Source organism: Podarcis raffonei, chromosome 2 (genome assembly GCF_027172205.1).
Source record: "Podarcis raffonei isolate rPodRaf1 chromosome 2, rPodRaf1.pri, whole genome shotgun sequence".
Classification (NCBI taxonomy): Eukaryota; Metazoa; Chordata; class Lepidosauria; order Squamata; family Lacertidae; genus Podarcis; species Podarcis raffonei.
The window spans coordinates 28,954,271-28,977,512 of record NC_070603.1 but is presented as its reverse complement, the minus strand read 5'-3'; the positions used below and the strand labels follow the sequence as shown (position 1 = coordinate 28,977,512).

At 52.3% G+C, this 23,242-nt stretch overlaps 1 protein-coding gene across 1 annotated transcript; it reads right to left on the bottom strand.

The window, feature by feature from the left end:
* Nucleotides 1-1,636: 1,636 nt before the first annotated feature.
* Nucleotides 1,637-22,876, bottom strand: FAAP100 (FA core complex associated protein 100). The gene is made up of 9 exons (XM_053375471.1): nucleotides 22,186-22,876; nucleotides 18,675-18,793; nucleotides 15,745-16,673; nucleotides 11,778-11,931; nucleotides 9,720-10,528; nucleotides 6,970-7,106; nucleotides 4,643-4,759; nucleotides 3,652-3,738; nucleotides 1,637-2,369 (listed from the first exon to the last, which is right to left on the bottom strand). The coding sequence occupies exons 1-9, from the start codon at nucleotides 22,348-22,350 to the stop codon at nucleotides 2,244-2,246; spliced, it is 2,643 nt and encodes an 880-aa protein (XP_053231446.1). The 5' UTR covers nucleotides 22,351-22,876; the 3' UTR covers nucleotides 1,637-2,243.
* Between the last annotated feature and the right edge of the window lie 366 nt (nucleotides 22,877-23,242).

The following is a 23,242-nucleotide window of genomic DNA, read 5'->3' as shown; positions in this document are numbered from 1 at the left end:
CCGCCGCCTGAGACTTAACCTTTCCAAAGGCGCGCGGGAGGAGGGATGCCGCGCGGCCCCCTCCCCACACCCGCAAAGCGTGGGGCACGCAGCAGCCCCTCCCCACGACCCAGGCCACCGCGCTGCAAACCCCTGGCCTGGCTGCATTGGTTCCCAAAAGGAAGGGATGGCTCTGTGTGACCCCTTCAACAGGCACCCTTGACCCCTGTGCTCCCTATTCATTGTGAAAGGGGGCTGCAGAGGCAGAAGCGCCCCTAGCTCGGCTCAGCTCTCACAAGCAGAGAATAGCACACAGAGAGGCTCGCTTTCGAAGGCCCGGTTTCCCCCTGTGAGCCAGCAGCATGGTGTAGTGGTTAGAGTGCCGGAGGAGCACTTGGGAGACCAGAGTTCAAATCCTCCACTCAAGCTTCCCAAGTTGCCTTGGGGCTGTCGGCTGCTTGGCCTACCTCACAGGGTTATTGTGAGGACAGAATGGGGAGGGGAGAACCATGCACTCCACCCTTGAGGTCCATGGAGGAAAGGTGGGATTAATAATAATAATAATAATAACAATAACAATAACAATAATAATAATAATAATAATAATAATAGCAGTGTAATAGGAGAGGGAGATGTAGTAGAGCTCTGCAAAAAGAAAACAGCTTCGGCCACCTCTGGGATTCAAAATGCAGGCCTGGGCAAGGAAAAAGAAAACCCAGTGATCTTTTATTTTTGTGACAACAGCCCCCCCCCAATCCATTTTCAGGCTGAACCAGTAGCTTCAGAGGAGAGGGGGGGGAGAGGAAGCAGCCCCATCTGCCTGAAGTGAAGCTCTCAGAGGCTCAAGGTGAAGAGACTCTACTGGGAGGTCAGAGGGTAGACATGACATTAATTATTCCCGATCAGGCAATGGGAGAGTGCTCGCATCTTTCACCCCCAAGTGTTGGAGCATTTCCTAATGGCCTTTAGTGCCGGCCAGCGAGCGCGCCGAATGGCTTCTCAATTATTCATCGGGAAAAGAGGCAGCTTTTAAAGCGGAAGCTGCATTAGCTCCACGGGGGGCGAAAGTGGGTGGATGGGGGGCCCCCAAGCTGCCAGCAGAGCAGGAGAAAGGAAGAGGGAGACGCGGACAGGCTGCACAGCAAAGGGAGGCTGTCGTGCAGCTTTATGAAAACGGGGTGTTTTTTCTCTCGGACATGTGGCTTTTTGCAAAGGAAGGCTTAAACACACGTGCACAACCCCCTCCCCCAAAAAAGACCCCCCAGAAAACCGCCCACGCACCCCACATACCCCACAAACAACCCTGCACGAGTCTCCACCATGGAAATAAGACAAGCAAGTTGTTTATATAGAAAGGACAAATACTGGAAAAAGGAGCAAAGCGCTCCATTAGAAAAAGGGGCACCATCCGAACAGCACCCCTGAGTTACTTATGCATGTGGCATCCTATTTTTTTGAGTCTTGTTTTTCCACAGTGTTTCCGAAATACACAACACAGCTAGAGGCATAGCCCTTTTCCCCCCACTGTCGGCTTGTTCGTTTTGCTCGGAAGGGAACAAAAACTCGGTTAAAATCTGCCCCCTTCCCCTCCCCCCACAACTCAACAGGCCTCCCCCTCCCACTTCACCCCCAAAACCCGCCTCCCTCCCTCCCCGCCCCCCACCCCCAAGGCCTGGCACAGCAAAGCCACTTGTCACCGAAAGCGAAAGAAGCTAAACTAGCAACGGTCGAGTGTGATTCCACAACACGGCACCCACACCCACCAACGGCACCTTGTCGGCCATCCAAGTTACACACACGCACGTACACACACGCGTGACACACACACACACCACAGACACGCATCCACAGAGGCCGTCTGCTTGGACGGCTCTGCCTGCGTGCGAGGCTGCCAAGACAAACCAATCAGATCTGCCAGGAATGGGCAGGGATTCAGAACCCGGGGGGTGGGGGTGGTGGTGGGAAAAATCACATTGAAATGGGGCGGGTGAGTGGAGAAAGGGACAGGGGAAAAGGAGAATAAATTTAAAAAGGCCAGGTTTCCACAGAGCAGACCCAGCCAGACACCCCCTCTCCCCAGGGCATGTCCAGCTGGAATCCCCTTCCTCCTCCTCCTCCTCCCTGCCATGCCTCTGTTCCAGCCCTCAGTCCGCCTGCAAGGTGTACAGCCAGCTGCTCCCTTCATTCCACCGGCACAGGGCAAAGAGAGTGTGCGCAGCCGTCCGAGGTGCACTAAAGACAGAGAGCCACGGCGCACGCCCCGCTCACAGGACCACCAGGCTGGGGTTGCGCAGCTGCTGGTAGACGTGCAAGAGCTTCTCCACCGTCGCCTCCGGATCATTCCCCAGGCACAAGCGGTCACGCAGGGACTGTGCCTCTTTTAGCAGCACCTTCCAAAAGAAAGAAAGAGAGAGGCGAGGAGTGCAGTTGCTGTGAGAGGCAGCAGCAAAGGAGTACAGTGGTACCTCGGGTTAAGTACTTAATTCGTTCCGGAGGTCCATTCTTAACCTGAAACTGTTCTTAACCTGAAGTACCACTTTAGCTAATGGGGCCTCCCACGCCGCCGCCGCGCGATTTCTGTTCTCATCCTGAAGCAAAGTTCTTAACCTGAGGTACTATTTCTGGGTTAGTGGAGTCTGTAACCTGAAGTGTCTGTAACCCGAGGTACCACAGTAATAGAATCATAGAGTGGGAAGGATCATCAACTCAGGAAATTGCAGTTGTCCCATATGGGGCTCAAACCTGCAACCTGCAACCTTGGCATTCTTTCCCTAACCAACTGAGTTGGAAGGCTGGCTTAAACAGGCGGGCTGATGTCCAACCAGTCTACCACATCCTGTGGCATGCTCCCTCATTCCTCTCCTAGATGTAACAGTCCTCCGCTCTCCACGACTCCCCGTTTAGCCCACTATGAACCAGATGCCTCCCCAACTCCCACCCCCGGTTATCCCCTTTTTTGCCACCACCCCAAATTACGCAAGCACGGAAGTCTTTGCGTAAAACTCATTCGGATTGTAGAATCTAATTTTCTTTGCTGCTGAATTTGGGTGTGTGTGAGAGAGAGAGAGAGGAGAGAGGAGACAAGCCCTGAGTGAAAACCTTAGTGCCAAAGAGATTTAACATTTCCAGTTCCTGAAATCATATGGAATGCATTATAAATGTCTGCCTGAAGCCCTGGGATGAGGGGAGGGTTGAGGGACAGGGAGGGAGGAAGAGAGAAAGAGAGAGGGGGGGTTGCTAATCAAGTCAGGGAAAGCGTAAATAGAACGGAACGCAGTCACTGCCAGATTGGGTCAGCCCAACTGCCTGTCTCAGCCCAGCAATTACAGAACAAGCCATAAATCCATTTGCTGTCATTTAGTCTGTCAACCCGGATTCCTCCGTTTAGGTGTCTCTGTGTGGCCTGATGCGGGCGAGAGTCGAAAGAGAAGCCCTGCTTAACTGCTCTGGGCAGAGGCAATTCCAGAGCTCAACCCAAGCAGCAAAAGGCCTGGGATTGCATGTGATTCGCCTCACCCACCCACCTCCCTTGCTGCCGCCACCACCACTCCACTCTCCAGCCTTCCTGCAACAATCCAGGCAGAACTATGTGGCGCAAGATCTGCTTCTGTGGCCCCTGGAACCTAAGGACACCTGGGAGGGTGGTGGTTCAGGGAGAGAAATGCCTCTTACCTCGTGGTTGGCTTGGATCTGGTGGAGGTATTGCACACGGATATCTGGGGGAGAAGAGTACTCGGCTGCTTGCTCCAGAATCAGAGTCTGCATTAAAAAAAGGGGGGGGGGCTCATTAAAGCAAGATTAACCAATGGAGAAATCCAGGCTCCTTGCCTTCGAATAAGAGAATCAGAGGACCCACACTTTTCAAAGATGACTGGAATGAGGCAGAACAGGGTTCCTGTTTCTCAAACCCTTTAGAGTGGGGAATAACAACAATAATATTATTTATATGTTACCCATCTGACAGCGTTGCCCCATCCACTCTGGGTGGCTCCCAAGAGAATATTAAAAACACAGTCAAACAGCAAACAAAAAAACTTCCCTACATAGGCCCGCCTTCAGGGGTTTTCTAAAAGTCAGATAGTTCTTCATTTCCTTGACATCTGACAGGAGGGCATGCCACAGGGCGGGTGCCACCACCGAGCAAGCCCTCTGCCTGGTTCCCTGCAACCTCACTTCTCGCAATGAGGGAACCACCAGAAGACTCTTGGAGCTGGACCTCAGTGTCTGGGCTGAACAAAGGGGATGGAGACGCTCCTTCGGGTATACTGGGCTGAGGCCGTTAAGGGCTTTAAAGGTCAGCACCAACACTTTGAATTGTGCTCGGAAACGTATTAGGAGCCAATGAGGAGCCTTTAAGATCGGTGTTATACGGTCCCAGCAGCCACTCCCGGTGACCAGTTTAGCTGCTGCATTGTGGATGAGTTGTAGTTTCTGAGTCACCTTCAAAGGTAGCCCCACAAAGAGTGCCTTGCAGTCGTCCAAGCAGGAGATAACCAGAGCATGTTATCAAGATGTAATTAAAAACATCAAACATTAATAGTAAACATGTAATCTGTGGCCCTCCATCCCTGACCATTCTTAGCCCATGCTGGCCGAAGCCGATGGATGCCAGAACCCCAAAACAGCATCTCTTTCCCTCCCACTTATCTGAAATCTCAGGTACCTGAATGCGCCTGACCACAGCATGGTGCAGCTGGGACATGTTTTCCATTGGTGAGCTCTGGATTATGATCTCCATGGCTTGGATGGGGCCTGCTGGGTTCAGGTCACTGACAGCCACCTGGAGGATAAGGAGGACACACCATTGCCGCAAATTCATCCAAACAGTGCAAATTAAAAAGCCCAGCGGCAAAGCGCCTCAATGGTCTGTTTTCAGAAAAAGCCCACCATCCATTTCCATTTTACAGGGGATGTAAGCAGGTGGCTTGGCACAGCTTGCCATATTGGTGGCGAAGACGGCGTTTGGTCCCCTTGGGTCTAATATTTTGTTGCACGCTTCTGCAGATTCTGGGGGAAATTAATCATTTCCCGTCCTACCCTCTTCCACTATTATCTCTCCTCCAACCGTGGCAAGACAGTGCCCAGTAACTTCCCAGACTCCAAGGAGATGCCAGGGGAGTAGCTTTAATTAACAGATCCACAGATCGCCCACTTCTCCCCTCTCCTGAATTTACCCAGATGATGCTGAGACCCACCAAACATGGGCATGAATTGGCACCCCGGCGGTGGCCAGCTGAAACGCTGGGCCAGAAGCCCCTGCCGAAATGAGAGGGCTTGTTGTCCGTGCCCCACTGAAATGCACCCTGATGAGCTTAATCCGCAAGGGCCAGCCGGAGCAGAATTAGCATGGCCACTAATCACTGCTGGAGTTATTAATGCTCCCATGCGCAAAGCCAGAGGGGCCGGGTGGTTGCCAGCGCTCCGCCACCCCTCTCGGGGGGTTTACCGGCCACGGTGGCAGAGCCAGCTAGCAATTAACATCGGCTATGTGCCGCGGCAAGAGGATTAAAGGGAGGGGGGCAGCCAAAGCTCCTGTCTGATCACCCTCCCCCTTGAAATGCGGCAGAGCTGATGAGCAAGAGAAACCCGTTTATTTAGTGCCCTGGACCGGGCTCCTGCAGTCAAGTGGTAGCTGTGTTCATATCTCAGTAACCGAGGGCAAAGGAGACCAAACACAGCTGAGCCCTTGGGTTGGGGAAACTCAGGCCTTTTCCATCTGCCCCCCCCCGGGACTCTGTCCAAACTGGCCCACCCCCTTTCAGACTACCCCTCCCTAGCCCCATTTCCATGCCCTTATTAACAAGCACTCCTGCCTGGTTAGAATGAGTCCTTGAACTGTGATGTGTCTTGCTAGCCTGAATGGAAAAGAGAAAGGGAGAGAGAGTGTGTAATGTAGCCTACTCTACAAAGGTGGGACTCACATTTTCTGCCCTGTCCATGTTTGCCTCTAGCCCCTGGCATGCAGGCCCTGGAAAGTCTGCCCAAAAGGGCTGCAAAAGGTACCCCATCCCTGGACTAGATAGAAGGCTGTTGCACGCAGCATGACTTTGTAGAATCTGCCTTTGGGTAAGCTAGAGGAGAGGTGGGGAGTCTGTGGCCTTCCACGTGGTGTTGAGCGGCAACTCCTATCATCCCTGACTGTGGGATATGGGGGCTGGCACTGGTGGGACTTGGGACTTCAGCGACATTTGGAGAGCCACTGATTCTCGTATGCCAGAAACCCACCCGTCTTTCCAAGGTTAAATTTGCAGGACTACTTTGTGAGTGAAGCAACTGAGAAAAAAATGACAGGGGTCAGAAACCAGGGCATTTGCCCCAGCAGTTTCCACTGCTCTTGTTTAATAGGTTGCCTGCCTGCCTGATACATACAGACACAACTTGCTATAGGGAATTCTCCCTTACACCTAGTGCTATAGTACTCAGAAAAGGATGCTTTCAGCCCAACCTAGCCACTGTGATTCAGTTACTGCAGTGAGCATGCAGAAATTCCAGCCATGTGCTGGGTTGCTCCATTTATCTTCTGCATATACAGCAGCAATTTCCAAACTTGGAGACGAGAGAGAGGGGGGTGGGGTGGGCAGGACGTGCAGAGGTCTACAGATGTACCGAGGCCTGTGCAGAGCTATGGGTCTCCTCACCCCACAGGTCACGCAAGGCGTGCAGAAAAGCCTGGCAAAAAGCTGTAATTCAATTGCTTCAAGTTTCCTATCCAGGTATTCCCAAGATCTCTTTTCCCTCTGCCATATTCAGGCTTCTTATAATCTAAGGTCAAGCTCCGGGCTCTTATGAGGCCAGCAGAGACACTACTCCAGGTACCTGAAAGAGGGAATGCAAGGTGAGAGCTTTGACCCAAGGGCAGAGGCTGCTGCTGTACGGAACTTTTCAACAATCTAACCAGAACCACGCCAGGTTCTGGCTTGGTCAAGGTGCCAGCAGGAGGATAACCCTACGCCCGTCTCCCTTAGGCCCAGCCCACGACTCATGCCTTGCCTCTCGGATGTTCAACTGCACTTCGCCTCCATCTGGGGCCAGCCCCCGCACGGCTGCTGCATCCTGGCTCTGCAGGGCGTCCGCCTCGGCGTTCTCCGCCAGCAGCCATCGTAGCACAGCGCAGCAGAGCGAGACATCTGAGCAGCGACAGCAGAGAAGAAGAGCAGACACCATCATTAAGCATGTGTGAATTGTGGGCGGCTCGCAGGCGCCATCGACTGCCCCTCTCCCCAATTTCCACCCTGCACCAACCACCTGAAGCGCCTGGGAAGCTGCTGGCCGGGATTATTTGCTGCAGCAGCACAAGGCAGGGCTGTTCCCGATGCAAATTAACAGGGAGGGCGAAAGACCCCATAGCCCTGCCGGTTCTTCTGATTGTCCCGCAGTGCAATATGGCCGGGGGCAGAATATTTGCAAGCCAAGCAAAGGGGTGATTTGATACTGGTTGCCAACTTGGTGGGGTGAAAGGAGCGGCCAGTTGCAGCAGACGGTCCAAGGCTAGGGCACACACCTGGTTTGTAGGCAAAAGACCCAATCCCAAGTTTAATGCTTCACAAAAGCACATGTGCCTGTCGCAGGCTGCTCTCCTGGCTGCAGGTGCAGCAGCTCCAAAGGCACCCCACCTTAGCTGGCGGGAGCTGGATCCACAGTTCCAGCAGATGGATCAAGGGAACCCCCAGATCCTAATCTCGCCACCATGGCCATCATTCTTGGCAAAGGCATTCAAATCTTACTACGACAACAACCCAACCCAATGAGGACAATTATGCAAATTTATACCCAGCGTAATTAACTGTAAATACAGGATTTGATGCTCCTTGGGGAAAATATTTTTGCTTGTTTTGGCAAACCTTGCACGCCAGCCTTGGCTGGAAGTAGGATCTGCAGACTGGGAAGTACAGATGAGGAGGGTCACCCTGGGTTTTTTTGCTAGCATGTGCCAATGGCATTATCATTTCTTTACTTCACAGCCCCCTTTTCTTTCAAATGGGGAGTTGGGTCCAGGTGCAACTCCTCGCTTGGCAGCAGAGTTTTCCCCACCCTGCTGAAGAATTTGGGAATCATTTTCAAACTTTAAGGTGCTAGTATGGAGCACTATATCAGGGAAGAGAGGAAGACCCAAGTTTGCCTCTCTGGTTCGATGCAACTATGGTTCCATAAAGGATTCTGCAGGGATCATCCGCCAACAATTGAAAATCTTCACTGCAGAGTTGCCTGGCCTTGAAATTAGCTGCCTTCATACTTAATAATAATAATAATAATAATAAATAATTTTGTTATTTATACCCCACCCTCCCTGGTTCAGAAAACCGGGCTCAGGGCAACTAACAACAAATTTAAAACACTTAATTGTGATACAACAAAAAACAGCATAAAATACAGTATAAAAGCGTGAATAACAATAAATTCAAAGTTCAAAAATCAATTTGGGGAAAAATCCATCCAATAAACATTAGATGGTCACCAGGTCTAGCTGGCAAAATTAGTCCTATTTGGGCCAGCGAGGAGGCCAGGGGAGAATTAGCTGTGGGGTCCCAGAGTGGGTAATCTTCATAAAAAGGGGAGGGGGAGGGAAGAGAGGGGAATAAAATTCAAACTGAAAGCCAGGCGGAATAGCTCTGTCTTACAGGCCCTGCGGAAGGAGGTTAAATCCTGCAGAGCCCTAGTCTCAGGGGACAGAGCATTCCACCAGGTTGGAGCCATCACTGAGAAGGACCTGGCCCTGGTAGAGGATAGTCTGACTTCCTTAGGGCCTGGGACCTCTAAACTATGGTTATTCATTGACCTTAAGGTCCTCTGCGGGGCATACTTAGGTAGGAAAAGGTGCTTAGAAAAGTTGTTTGGGGTCCTGCAAGGCCAACAGCTCACAAACAGAATAATAATCTTCTTCCAGTATCAGTCCTAGGCTTAGCACAGAATACTCAACCTAGGAAAATCTTTCTCAAGGGACATATGCCCCCGGGATACCTTTGCAAGAACATCACCGCTGTGGCACTGATTTCTCTGGAATTCAAAGTAACGAAAAACATCCAAACTAAGGAATAAACATGGCCACATGCTACTCATTAACAGCCAGAGGATGGGTGTTTTCTGAGGTTGTTTTTAACCAGCCAGGGTCAAGCGGGCTCCTGCAACAACATCCTTGGAAACGAAGGTATGAGCACAAACCCAGCATTTTCTCTACAAGGTTTGTTGGGGATAGACGGCCACTGTGAGTTTTAAGTAAAACTGTTTCTACACAGCTTGCCTTTGGCCTGGAGACAGAGCCGGAGCCGGAGCCCGAGTTGGGCAGCTTGCATTATTCTCCTCTGCACCAGGAGGGGTGAGTTGGCAAACAGAACAGCCCAAAGGTCTTTTCCAAAAAAGAGGCTAAAGCAGGGGCTGGCCAAGTAAGCTGCCAGATCTGGGTGAGGACACCCTGAGGAAGCATATGGGAGTTGCTCTGAACTCTTTCTGGAGGACAAGAGGGGCTGTAAACGGGATGCGATGAAATAAAACGACAGATGGCCGCACGTTGCTGCCCAGGGACGGGATAAAACCAGCCCATTGACTAGGAAGCTCCCCATCATGCAAACAGCCTCCTCTGCACGCAAAACAAGCCACCTCTTCCAGCATGTGTGTGTGTGTGGGAATAAGCATTTAAGAACCGCCAATGCAGGTGGGCTCAGCAGGCACTAAAAACCCTCACCAGGGAGAGACAGAGAGAAAGAAAGGAAGGAGGTCACCGGTAACCCCCAAGCATCACACACCTGCACAGAAGTCCTTCAGGGTGCTTCTCAGCAGCTCAGAGGACACCTTGATCGAGGCCACGGAGGGAGCCAAGTACGCCTCTCCCAGAGGGCCGAGAGCTCTTGGGACCAGCTCTCCGCCGCCTTCGACGCTCTCGAGTTCAGACTGCATCTGGGACAGCTTCAGGAAGGTGTCGAGGGGGTCCGCAGGGAGGGGGAGGGCAGCTGCAGGAGGGGAGGCTTCAGAGATGCTGCCGTTGGTGGCGCCCAAGCGGAGGCACTGCAGGAGGTCAATGGTGACTTCCTTCAGGGGCAGGCAGATGCCCTCTCTGTCCGGGGAGAGGCCCGTGGAGTCGTCGGAGAGCAGGTCATCCAGCAGGTCGGTGGACTCCGAGACGGTGCCCAGGATCTCCCGCAGGCTGTAGTAGAGGGAACAGGAGACCATGAAAGGCAGCTCCAGCTTGGAGCCCTCAGCGGGGCCCAGCGGGAGAGTCACCTCCGTCTTGTTCCCGGGGAGGAGCTGGTCTATGGGGAAGGTGTAGGTGGTGGCAGAATCGGACGAGTCCTCTTCGAAGTCGCAGGAGCTGGCGAAGAGCTGGACGCAGAAAGTCCAGCCGCGCTCCAGGGTGCACTCGCTGGCGTTCTCCAAAACGCAGGAGACCGCCAAGCTGTCCTGGACCAGGATGTGGCTCCAGTGGGTGGTGATGGTGCAAGTGATGGGCTTCTGGTTGCTCTGGCCAGACAGCAAAGCCGCGCTCACGTTCATCACCTGGTTGAGACACGTCAGAGCACGGTTCTTCTGGTCCACGACCTTCTTCAGCGATGACACTCTGCAGAGACCGGGGGGGGGGAGAGAAACACAGTCATGCCGGTGCTGCTACTGGAGCCTGAAGGTCCTAACGGATTACAGGGAAGGCCAAGAGCTGGCGTGGATACACACACAAAAGGAAAGACGAATTAACAGGGGGCCAAAGGCACTCGCCTGCCAGAAATGAACATGCACAGGAAATCCTGTGCAAGAACACTGGAGAAAACAAGAACCGCCACTCTCCTTTTGCCCAGCCCTGCTGCTTTCCATGCCTTTTCTTCAGGTGGGGCAGGGGAAATGGGTGCGGTCCGAAAAAGGCTACCTGCTGTACAAGCACACCCAGGCTTCAAAATCATGCAGGGAGCCTGCAAACTCTGTTTTAGTCCCCAGTTGCAGACAATGGTGGAGCGCAGCCAACAGAATTAAATGATGGGCTGCATGCCCAAACAGAGCTATAATTGCCAACCTGTTGCAAGGCACCTGTGGCCAGCTTTTGAACCTTGGATGTTGCTACCAGATTGCCAAAGCTGACCTCCCCATACCAGTTTCTGAGGAAGGACAATCCCGGTGGCATTGCAAGATATTCATATGAAAACACCCGGTGTGTTGCGGCTGCGAGGCTTTTACACGCACAAAGATGGAAGGCTTCATTATTACCAACAATGGAAGAACAGCTGCTAAAACTAACGGACTTGGCTGAGATGGCGAAATTGACATGGTTGATACGAAAAAAAGTCATTGTTAACATTTGTTAAAGGTTGGAATCCTCTCATAAACATTTTGCGTGAAAAAGAAAATGAAAGAACGGTGTTAGGATTTGAGGGTTGAAGATAACGTTTGTTTGTAGAAAATGACTTCATTGGGTGTTATACTGGGGTGGATGAAGTGAATATTGTTTATATATAGTGGACAAAGAATCGGAAGTCCCTTACCTTCTGAATTTTATTTGTCTCTCTCTTTTAACCTCTTTTCTAGTTCTTTTTCTTTATTTCTCTCCCTCTCTTTCTTTATTCCTTTCTTTCCCCCCCCAAAAAAACACTCTGCCTCACTTTATGTTTTTATTTTATTTAGATCAAAGTCTTAGCTTGGACCCCCCCCCCCCAAAAAAGGAAAAAAGATATTTGATACTAAGTTTTGCATTTTTCTCTATATGCACTAAGAAAAAGGAAAGGAAAACACACACAAAGCATCTGGTGTGTGCAATATGTTGTGTGCATGAGGGACAGAGAAGGGAGGGAGGCAGAGGGATGCAAATACCAGACAGCTCCTACCTTTCAGAGACATGGCCTATCCCAGACAGCAGCTCCTTGATCCTCTGCCCAGCTTTGTCAGGGTTCATCTTGAAAGGCTGCGTATCATCTGGGCTGCACAAGCCGCAGGTCATGAGGCGGCCTTTGGCAGATAACGCCAGAAGCTCGGACTCACCTGAGGAAAGAAACGCACACAAGAGATGGAGATTGGGGCAGAGGGTGGGGTGCTAGAAAACGGCATCAGGAGGATGTTGGCCTCACCTCAACCACCTTAAGGTTTTCAGCAGGACCTTGAGACCTACCAATCAGAGAGCCAGGTGCAAAGGTCATACACTTCGGATCAAAGCAGGGATGTTGTCAGACTCCCAGCTCCCATCAGCCCCAGCCAGAATGGCCATTGGCAAGGGATTATGGGAGCTCCTGGGCGGGGGCGGGGCCGAGCCACGCAACTTTGCCAGCAGCCTTCCTCCCTTCCCTCTTCCTTTTGACAGCTTGGGGGAGGCTCCCCTCCCCAGGAAGCAGCCCGGGAGCGGGGTGGGGGCAATGGCACACCGCCCACCTGTGATTCCCAAGCCTCCCCCGAGCTGTCAAAATGAAGGGGGAAGGGAGGAATGCCACCGTCAAAGCAGCGCAGCTCCGCCCCTTCCCCCAACGGCTCGGGGTAGGCTTGGGAGTCGTGGGTGGGCGGCGTGCCGAATGTCACCCCCCTCAGTGATGACACCCGAGGCGGACCACCCCCATTGCCCCCCCCTTTCCTCCGCCCCTGCACCCACAGGCTCTCCACCTCTGCAGTGAGGAATCCTGAGTCCACCATTTTGTTTTGAGCGTCAGAGATAAATTGAGATCGCAATTCTTCCAGACAATAACCTACACCCAGCGTATTGCCTACTGATTTCTTTATTTCAGCAGTATATTTCTGGGGTGTGTGTTTCATTTTTGTTGTAACCGTTGGGACTCATGAAATCTTGCCAACCTGAGATCCAGCAATAATCCCCCATCGACTTTCTTGCCCATGCTTGGTCTAGAATTCCAGTACAGTGGTACCTCAGGTTACAGACGCTTCAGGTTACAGACGCTTCAGGTTACAGACTCCGCTAACCCAGAAATAGTATCTCAGGTTAAGAACTTTGCTTCAGGATGAGAACAGAAATTGCGTGGTGGCGGTGTGGCAGCAGCGGGAGGCCCCATTAGCTAAAGTGGTACCTCAGGTTAAGAACAGTTTCAGGTTAAGAACTGACCCCCGGAACGAATTAAGTTAACCGGAGGTACCACTGTACTGGCGCTTCAGGGGAAGAAAGGTAAGTCAGACAAGAATCCTTTCCGAAGCCATATTTAAAAAAAAAAGGGGGGGGGGAGGGGGAGAGGTCTGAAAAACACTGGAGTGCTAATCATGAGGCTGCAATTTCCTATCTGCACACAGGAGCAGCTGCAAGGTGTGGTGAGGAAGACCATGAACCTTATGAGACTGTGCTGAATGTTCGGGAGCCGCCACGGCTGCATCAGTGGGAACAAAGCAAATTCGGAAGTTGCCACGCCCCTCACTAGGAAACCGATCACACGGGGGGTGGGGGGTGGAAAGCGATGGCACCAGGGGGAGTGAGAAAGATGCAGAGCCGCCCTGGGGACAGAGCAGGAAAGGGAGCCAAAGGAAGGGGGAAAGGATCCTTGCTGCTGATGCACCAGCCACCTTGCTACAAAGGAAGCGCACAGCTCCTTGCTGCCAGGCAAACTGTGCTCCCTTATCCAGGGGCACAGGCAGGCACAAGCGGCTTCCCGCTGCTTGTTCCCCACAGAGGATCGCTGTCGGGAGTGATGCTGAAGCGAAGTGACAGGCAGCCGAAGGGGGGTGGGCTGTGAGGGCACGGAGAATCTGCTTCCGAGAAGAGTTCGGCAGCACTCGGGAGAAGACGTGCAAACTCACACATACATGCTCCCTGCAGAATCCTGTCTCGGCTGCGCATAGGGGCCAGCCGGCCTCTTTTCACTTGGTTCTGTGTGGCCACATTGTTCCTCAGTTTTGTTTCCATCTCCCGATTTGCAAGCTCTTGAGATGAGAGAACTGGCCTGCGGGCAGGGTGGTGTCCAGACAGGACATGGGACAAGGCTACGGGCAAAATCTGCCTCCCTCCCTGAGATCTTCAGGATTCAATTAACAAACCAACAAACCTAAGGTCCTAGTTCTCATGAGCGCAGGTGCCCTGTGTCAACGCTATTTTGTCTGCCCTCTCAGCCAACGCCATCTTCCTTTCCTGCTCAGTTCAACATCTAGCACACGAAAGACATTTCCAGCATTGTAGAAACCCAAATATTCACAATGAATTAAACGCTGTAATTCTGAGTCTGGGCAACATCCCTGATGCTGCCCCTGATGGGAAGAGTGGGTGCAAAGAGCCCCACGCTTCTTAATCCCATCCTGGCAGGCTAAGCGGCCCCACTCCTGATCTGCTCTGAAGGCAAGAGACAAATGGCAGCCGCTGAGCCTTTATTGATCCTCGTCGAGGGCGAGAGGAAGGCTGCTTCCTGCACACAGGATATTAATGCCTCTTGCATGGTGAGCAAGCACAATGCAGCTGTTCCACACAAGAAAAAGAAAAAAACCAAGACTCTGAATGGCTACAGCGTTACAGAGCCATTTTGCCAGAGGAGGCAGAGCTCCTGAACTGCCATTCAATTCCTTCTGCTTCTCTTAGCACCTGGGGTTGCTCTGTGCTGGCCCTAAGCTCCCCTCTGTGCAGGATGCTGAAGAGAGAGAGAATCGTGGCACCCTGGAGCCAGCGCAGGATGGGCACAGCTTCTGCCAGAGGCCTTCATATCTCTCTCTCTCTCCCTCTCCCTCTCTCTCTCTCTCTCTCTCTCTCTCTCTCTCTCTCTCAGAAAGCAGGCCTTGGGATGAGGCTGGAGACATGCAGGCAGGCAGGCTGGCAGGCAGGCAAATGTTTCCATTTTCTCCTCAGAACAAGAGAACTCCCCACTCCTTGACTGGCTAGGCCCAACTTGGGGGGCTTGGCATGAATGGCTCACAGGGAAATGGGGGCCTTAAGGAGGGATGGTAGCAAAGGAGAACTTTGGGGCAGACCCTGAAGATACGGCCCCCACACTTGCTCTCAGGGGGCCACAGGTTGCTTCATTGGCAAAGACCCCACCTTTGGCCAAAGCCTGCAGCCCGGGGACCATGCTGGCTGTAGCTCACCCACAGTGTGCTAAGGCTCAGTGTGGTGGGGGCTGAAGGAGCTTGCTGACAGGAACTGTGGGTGGGGGCAAGAGTCTCCAGAGCCCTGACCAGCAGCTAACGTTGTTGAGGAGAGGGGTGGGGAGCACTTGGGAAAAGGAAAGGGAAGGTGGGCACAGCAAGGCCCCAAGCTTCCGCCCAGAGTCACAAGACTGTCTTCCTTTCCCCGGTCCCTTTTCCTATTTCTGTATTGGCAACTGAAAGGGCTGCAAGTGGCACCTCTCTCAGGGCCACATCTGGCCCAGGAGGCTTGTCTGCCAGCGTAAGGACAGATATAAAATAGTCTGGCCTGTTTGTGGACCCAAATCCCATCCCCATTGGGCTCTCTGGCCTGTTTGTGGAGCCAAATCCCGTCCCCATTGGTTCTCTGGCCTGTTTGTGGAATCAAATTCCGTCCCCATTGGTTCTCTGGCCTGTTTGTGGAACCAAATCTTGCCCCCATTGGTTCTCTGGCCTCTTCGTGGACCCAAATCCCGTCCCCATTGGTTCTCTGGCCTGTTTGTGGAACCAAATCCTGCCCACATGACAGAGAGCCAATGGTGTTGCAGAGCAGTGCAGGCCTGATGTAAGGAGTGGGAGGGATTACAGCCAGGCCCCAGCTAAGGTGCATCCTGGCCACCACTTCCTCACAACTCATCCGCCTTCATCTCGCCATTTACAAGCAGCCATTTTGAGGGCTGCATGCTCACAATGGCCCCATGCCCAAGTTATTCCTGATACTTTAAGCCCACAGAGTAATTCCCTGACACATTGCAGTACCTTCCGACTCCCGGGAAGACAAGGAGAGTGCCACCACACTGCAGATGCTCAAGCTGGCGGGAGACAGAGCGGACGGAAGGGTCGCTGCCGCGTCCTCCACCTTCTCGGCCTCCGGGATGTTGCTGTCCAAGTCGACGGCATAGATGTCGGAATGGGTGCTGTAGTACATGCGGCTTCCCCCGCTACAGGCCGCGCACAGGACGGGCCCCTGCAGGCAATACTCGCGGAGCTCCGGGACCTTGACTTCCTCTCCCTGAGCCGCCTTGATGGCCACCATTTTGCCATAGTGACCCAGCGCCACGACACAGTCGCAGCCCAAGTCTCCGTAGGCGGGCAGCTCCTCTGCCTCCGGGGACCTCCGCTCTGTCCTCAGGGCCCCAATGAAGACAACCGGCTCCTCCAAGTGGTGGAGGATCTTGACGGGCGAATCTTCGCAGCTTCGGTTGTTGGGAGAGCTCAGGGCCTTCAAGGGCACAGAGCAGAGCTGCCCATCTGGGAAGCCGCAGAGGATCATGGGAGAATCCAACATGGCCGCATCGACGCCAAAGAGGAGGCTGAAGAGAGGCTCTTCCAGCACGAAGCCCCCCGAGTGGCGCAGGCCTTCCTTGTGGTCGGTGGCGCTGGGGGATGAGGCGCAACACAGGACGGGGAGGAAGTGCGCCAGAGACAGGTCCCCGTCGTTGTTGGTGCTGGTGGTGATATCCACATGGCTTATCGGTTGGCGTGGCAAGTTCCCCTGGTCCTCAGGGCCCGGGAGGTTGTGTAGGTTCATGCACCACTTCCCCTGGACTTGCGAGAGGGTGACCAGGACGTCATTGAGCAGCGTGAAGGTGCAAAGCGTGGCGTCGGGGAAGGTGCAGGTGTCGGAGCCCATGGGGAGGACGCTGGAGAAGCAGTCATTTTCCTCGCCGTCTGCCCGCTTCGCTAACCTTCAAAGCAAACAAGGGAAAGCTCTCAGCGGAGCCAAAGGGTATAGCTCAGAAACAAAGGTGGAGGTGGCAGTGATTCACAGAGCTGAATTTGGGAGCAGCCAGCTGGGTAAAGGAGAGGGAAGCTACTGCTCTGGAGGGAGAGCAACCCCCCCTCCCTCCACTTAACCCTTTTGCTGCCCTGAAGACTCACAAGCAGCTTGGGAAGATGGGGAGCTGTGGCAGAGAGGCACAGGAAGGCAAACAGGCACCTCAGATGTAAAGCAAGAGAACCACAAATAGGACAGTGGCTGGCCAAAAGGAGAGCGTGCGCCCAACTGGATCACTGCATGCGAGGAACAACTTCTGCAAGTGGAACAGGGCTCCCTCTTCCTCTCCATGCTGCTGCCCAAATCAGCTCCGGAGGGTTAGAGGACCCCCCCAGAGTCTTATTGGGGAGGGGGGGCCCGGAGGGGAGATGCAAAGGGGGAAGTTCTGCTCAGGAAAGATGTCCTGCACATGCAATGATTTCGTTGGCTACGACTCAAAGAGATTCAGACTGGGGCTGCAGCATTGGGGAGGGAGGGGTTTAATATCCACCCCTCACCATTTTCCCATTTAGAAACTGTACCATATGGCAAAATGGAGGGGTGGCAATTTTAACTAGGCAAAAAGGTACAGAGGGAGTGGAGAATGCTAAAGACTAGCTTCCCTAGTGCTGCAAATGCAAACACCATCACCCCTCTTTCTGGCTGCTATTACCATTTTTAAAAAAATAAATACTGACAGAGGTTGCTGCTGTGTGGGCCAATTCTCTGCCTGAAAACTCCAGATACAGAGTCAGAGCCATTGGTCCATCTAGCTCAGTAATAATAATTATGATTATTTTATTACCAATAAATTAATTTTCCTTATTATAGAATCGCAGAGTTGGAAGGGACCTTGAGGATCATCTAATACAACCCCCTGCAACGCAGGAATATTCAGCTACCCCATACGGGGATTGAACCTGCAACCTTGGCATTATCAGCACTACACTCAAACCAACTGAGCTACCGTAGATTCCGGCGTATTAGGTGACTGGGCGTATTAGACGACCCCCCAAATTGGCAGCTGCAATTTGAGGGTTTGTCTTATAAACCCAGTCGCCTAATACGCTGGGCAGCTCCGCGCCGGGTGAAAGCTGCCCGGTGCGGAGTGGAGCCCGCTGCCCACTGCTACTGCTTCAGAACCGCTGCAGCAGCAGCGGGGGCCGGGCTCCTCTCCGCACCGCCCATACCCGGCGTATAAGACAACCCCCAACTTTTTAACCTCTTTTTTGGGGTTAAAAAGTCGTCTTACACGCTGGGATCTACGGTATTCTATTATTATGCTTTATGCTATGTTGTTCTTATTATGCACCGTAAAACATGCTCTTAACGTTGTACAGTGCCCTGAGATCTTTCAATAAAGGGCGGAATAATAATAATAATAATAATAATAATAATAATAATAATAATAATTGCTACGCTGGCTGGCAGTGGCTTTCCAGGTTTTCAGATAGGACACCTCTCCCAGCCCTACCTGAACCTGAGAACTTCTGCATGCAAATCAGATGGTCTACCGCTTTATCTTAAAAAGCAGAATGAAGAAACTACAAAATGACAGTTGGTAACCATGAAAGGGCCACAGAGAGAAGTGTAAAAACACACAATTCTGTACGTGAATACTCAGAACTAAGCCCAACTGAGCTCACTGGGACTTACCCACAGGTAAGTGGGTACAGGACAGCAATATCAACATGACAAATTAGTGGATCATGTCACTGAAAAAGTTCTAAGCCTGGTAAGGAAGAAGATAGTCTGGTCGCCAACAAGGGTGGCAACTTGATCATTAATCTCCGTTTCCAGGGATGTGGGAACAGTCAGCATAGAGTAGGAGCCTTCCAGCCCAGACCACTAATCCAGCCTTGTGGAAGAACCTGGAGTCCTCAGAAACAGGTATGAAACACCTGCCAGGTAACGCCCTCGCCCTGTCTCTCACCTGCTTTGGTAGTCCAAGGAAACACAGTAAATACCAACTCCAGCGCAGAGGATATAGAGCTGCTGGTGGAGAGGCAGAAGCTCCACGTGCCAAACTTGATCGGGAAACCTGTAGACAGCCTAGGAAGAAAATAGGCCAAGGAAAGGGAAAGGAAAAGGACTTATAAGGTCTTCAGTAATCCTACAAGGGAAGGAGGGCACTGGGAGCCACCTCTACAACCCCATCCCCTGGCTGAGCCACATTTTGAGCCCACAGGAAGGCCAGGTCTATGGACACCCACCCAGAGCAGGATGTTGATCATCTAAAGCAGTGTTTCCCAAACTTGGGTCTCCAGCTGTTTTTGAACTACAATTCCCATCATCCCTAACCACTGGTCCTGCTGGCTAAGGATGATCCATGGAGACCCAAGTTTGGGAAACACTGGTCTAAAGTGACCTAATATAAACCTTCTTCACTCCAAAGAAGCCAAAATGGCAGAACACCAGTTTTGCTTCTTCATGAGTGCTAAAAACTAACACATAAGATTGGCCACTAAGAGAAAAATAAAAGATTGGCAATCTCCTGTGTTATTAGCAGCAGCCTGGCATGGTGAAAATTAGGAAGTGGAGCTTTGCCCATCATGAAGACACAACGGAAGAAGCTTCACCTTAATTCATCCACGTTGCTCTGCGATCAAACGCGTGGGTGCAAAGCCAGTACAAAGTCAGCACCTGTCTGCTTTCAAAGATGCCACGCAGTTCATTTGAAAATAAACAATAGAAGCACAGAATCATAAGGGGCCATCTAGTCCAACCCCCTTGCAATGCAGGAATCTTTTGCCCAACGTGGGACTTGAACCCACAACCCTGAGGTTAAGATTCTTGTGCTTTCTACTGACTGAGCTATCCCAGAGCTTCCCCATTGTAATAACACAAGGGGTGGGGTTCACCTAACACACCTCATCAGTTGAAGCCTTGTGCAAGAGGCCTCCCCACCCCGCTGCTCCCACATGCCCCAAAATAATCTTTCCATCTGGCAGGCTGCAATTCTTGAGCACGCCGAACGTTTGTAACAGTGCAATGTTGGGTTCCACCCCAAGGGTACCCTGGGAATTTCTCCTCCAAATGCTGTAGCCACATGAAAAAGAAGCAAGTTTCTCAGGAGCATCTATTGCCTCCTGTATCCTATCCTGAGTCTGGCCAGACACAACATCCTCTGGGTACCATTCCGTATACCCAGTGGCGTGTCATCCGAAGCCGTTATGTCTGCACACACTTTGATTTAACATAGGCTTCCCTCACATAAATCAGCAGGATCTTATTTTTTCTTTCTGTGCCGAGGATGTACAACTCCTGCCATTTTCTCTGAGGAGCATCCATTGCAATAAGCGGAGTTTATATTATCTAGCAGTCTATATGTAATTCCTCATTTTAAGCTGCTAGAGGTTGCCATTGCTGCTGCGCTCTGCTGATGAACAAGTGACATATTTCATGCAAGATGGGCCTCCATTTCGGGAGCGAAGGAGCAGGCAGTAGCCCCACGTGTCTGTCTGCAGTAAAAGCTGCAACAGCAATTCGGAGGATTGCAAAGTGAGCACCTTCTTAAGGATGAGAAATCTGGCAAACGCTAGATGTTCCAGCATCACATGTGATCTGGGGAATCAGCAGCATTAAAAAAAAGAAGTGTTAACCCGTTTGTGACCTACTTCTCTGTGCAAGAGAATAGTGTGGGAGGCTGAGCCAGATATTACCATAATCACGGGCTCCTTAGAAACAATCAAGGGAATAAATTAAAGGGATACATTTAGCATTGTGCTAAGGCTTGTCACGGGCTCAACAGGCAGTAACAGGGGGAAATGATAGAATCCCTACAAAAAGACTTCAGTCGCTCATCAACAGGGACGATAGACAGTGCAAATGAACAGAACAAAGAACACCCCATATTTTACAGTTCTAAACTTTGGTTTAACAGAACTACCCCCAGAGGGTAGAGGCAGATTTCTATCTGACAGATGACACACACAAAAACAAGCCCAGACCACCACAGGCAGATGTCAAAAACTGGATGCCATATGTAAGTCGATTATGTAGTACAGACAACCGACCTGCTGCAAAAAAAGGCTGCTAAGAGTGAGAGAGTGAATTGGAAAGTCAGCAGAAGACCTAATTGAGGATTTAGATGCTTAAGCTCAGGTTGGCACATCAGGGAGCCTTGCCTGTCAATTGCACATGAGACAAACATCCAAAAGCCACAGGTGGTTATGCTGAGATGAGGCATCCAACAGGTAATATACAAGATCCTCTGCAGAACCAATCCCCAAATCATTATGTAATCTCATCACAGAAATAAAGGGACAGGGAGGGGAGGAACTAGGATGCTCTGTCTCATGCTACAGTTGCCGAGGCAAGCAGGTGACAAGGCACACCAAATCTGGATGTGTAGCCACACAGAATCCATTTCACTCTGCTTCTTGCTCTAAACGCCTATGCACATCTGCTTAGAAGCTTGCAAAGCAAACCCAGATTTGGTCCCAGAAAAGGTACTGGCTACAATTCAGTGGCTGAACAGATGTACAGAGCCTGGCACTCTGTTCTCTTCCATGGGCACATGAATACATATGTGTAAACTCTCTTTACACCAGGCATGGTGAACATGTAACCCTTGAGAGGTTGTTGGGATTGTCAGTTCCCATCAGCGCCAACCAGCATAGCTAATAGGACTGATGCGAGCTGTGGTCCATCAACACCTGGAGGGCTACAGGTTCCACATCCCTGGTGCACACAGCAAAGTTCGTGCAAGTCCAGGGCTTTGGTTCTCAACCGTCTCTCAACCAGATCTCCTAGAGAAATGCCAATTGCTCTGCCACAATACAGCCATAGTCTTATTCCTCTGAGCACAATGGGGGCAGCGGGGAGGGGGGAATAGAAATGTTCTATTAAAACATAACCGTGCATACAGCGATACCTTCCCCACCCTCTGGGTTATATGCTTAAAATGCAATACTTGGGTTTGCTGTGAAGTCATCAAAGGGTGGATGGGTGCAGACACACAAAACACACAGCTACATCTTCTGCCCATGCATAGAAGCAGCCAGCAGCTGTTGCCACCTTCTAAGGGGCGATGAACAAAAAACGGATCACACAGAAACTGAACTGCCAAGACGGTAGACCAAGCTTTTACTTTGCTGGTGAACTGCCCTCTCACATTCCCAAAACGTTATGTGGCACACACAATCTGGGTGCCTAAAACGGTGGGGGTTTTTCCTGCACTCCGATGGGGCAATTTTAGACGAGGTTAGCAATTAGAAGCAAGGTGAGGAAGCAATTCCAGATAAATTCGTGCATCCTGCAGATGTGTGACATCCTGTGCACCTGCCATTAGCGTTTCAAAGAGTTTGCATCAAGCCGAGGGGGGGGGATGTTCTGCCTGCCTCACAGCATCTGACCCAGTTTCTCCGCTCGTGTCCCCCACCCCACCCCCCTGTAGCAAAAGGGACCAATCTGGGTCAGCAGAATCAAAGGCCCCCGCTTACCTTCATCAACCTCCCCTCTTGGTCGTAAACGTAGACGAACTCGGTGCCGTTGGAGAGGTAAATCTGGTTCTCATGGCACAGCACGCGGGGCTTGCCAGCCGCCAGCCCCCCCACCGGGCAACAGAAGCCCGCCAGGTAATCCACCCGGTGCCCCACCTGTGCCATGACTACGACCCCCCCGGTGCCAGCCTGGAAAAGGGACGCGGAGGAGGACACGCATGCGGCAGCAGCAGGGTCGGGCGAGGAGGCGAGAGTCTTGCCTGGGGCGGCCCCTTTTCTCCTTTAAGCACGTGGGGGGAGGAAGAGGAGGAGGAGGAGAACCAACGATGGAGGCGCCCTCCCCAGCCACACAAAGGGACCAGCCTACCTGGGCGAGGCGAGCCCACCCCGACGTGAGCACCCTCCCCTCTTGCTTTCAAGGGAGGGGGGAGATAAAGGGGGATGAATTAGAAACCCACAAGGGGGAGGGAGGGAGGGGAGGGGGCAAACCCCACCAGCACCCCTCCCACGGAGACAACAAAAGCCACTCCCAATAAGGTAAAAGGGAGAGGGGGGGAACCAATACGCCCTAATGGGGGATCTAAGCAACCAGTTCCCACGCAGGCGAGCGATTCAGCCCAGCTTTCCCTTTCTCCCCCCCCCCAGCAAAAGGGGCGGGGTTGTTACTGTGGCCCCGCCTCCGCAGCCCACCCCCACCCCCCGGGGCGCCGCCGCTGCTCTAATGCCCCCAGCAGCTGGCGGGCACGGGCGGCACCTCCCCTTCCAGGCTCTCCCCGTCTCTCGTCTCCTCGCCCTGCGTCTGCCTGTAGCGGGAAGAGATGGTTTACGGCATGCCGCAAAAAAATATTAAAAAGGGCGGAGTGGGGGGGGAGTGGAGAGTAGCCTCTGCGTTGCTAAGGGGGGGGAGGGCGAAGCTGCGTGCATGGGGAGGTGGGGCCTCTCGAGAACTGTCGGGTTGTGGAAAGGGCACCCAGGGGGTCATCCAGCCCAACCCGCTGCAATGATCCCCGTGCAATGCAATGCAATGCGTTTCAACTGAAGGACCTGGATCGCTCTC

Bases quoted from the DNA above. Each gene is read 5' to 3' on its own strand.
- FAAP100 (XM_053375471.1), bottom strand. From the start codon at position 22,350: ATGGCACAGGTGGGGCACCGGGTGGATTACCTGGCGGGCTTCTGTTGC. The intron at 7,107-9,719 runs GTGTGTGATGCT...GTCGCTGCTCAG, and splicing joins CCTGAAGGACTTCTGTGCAG to ATGTCTCGCTCTGCTGCGCT. The intron at 4,760-6,969 runs GCAAGGCATGAG...CTTATCCTCCAG, and splicing joins TGCAGTTGAACATCCGAGAG to GTGGCTGTCAGTGACCTGAA.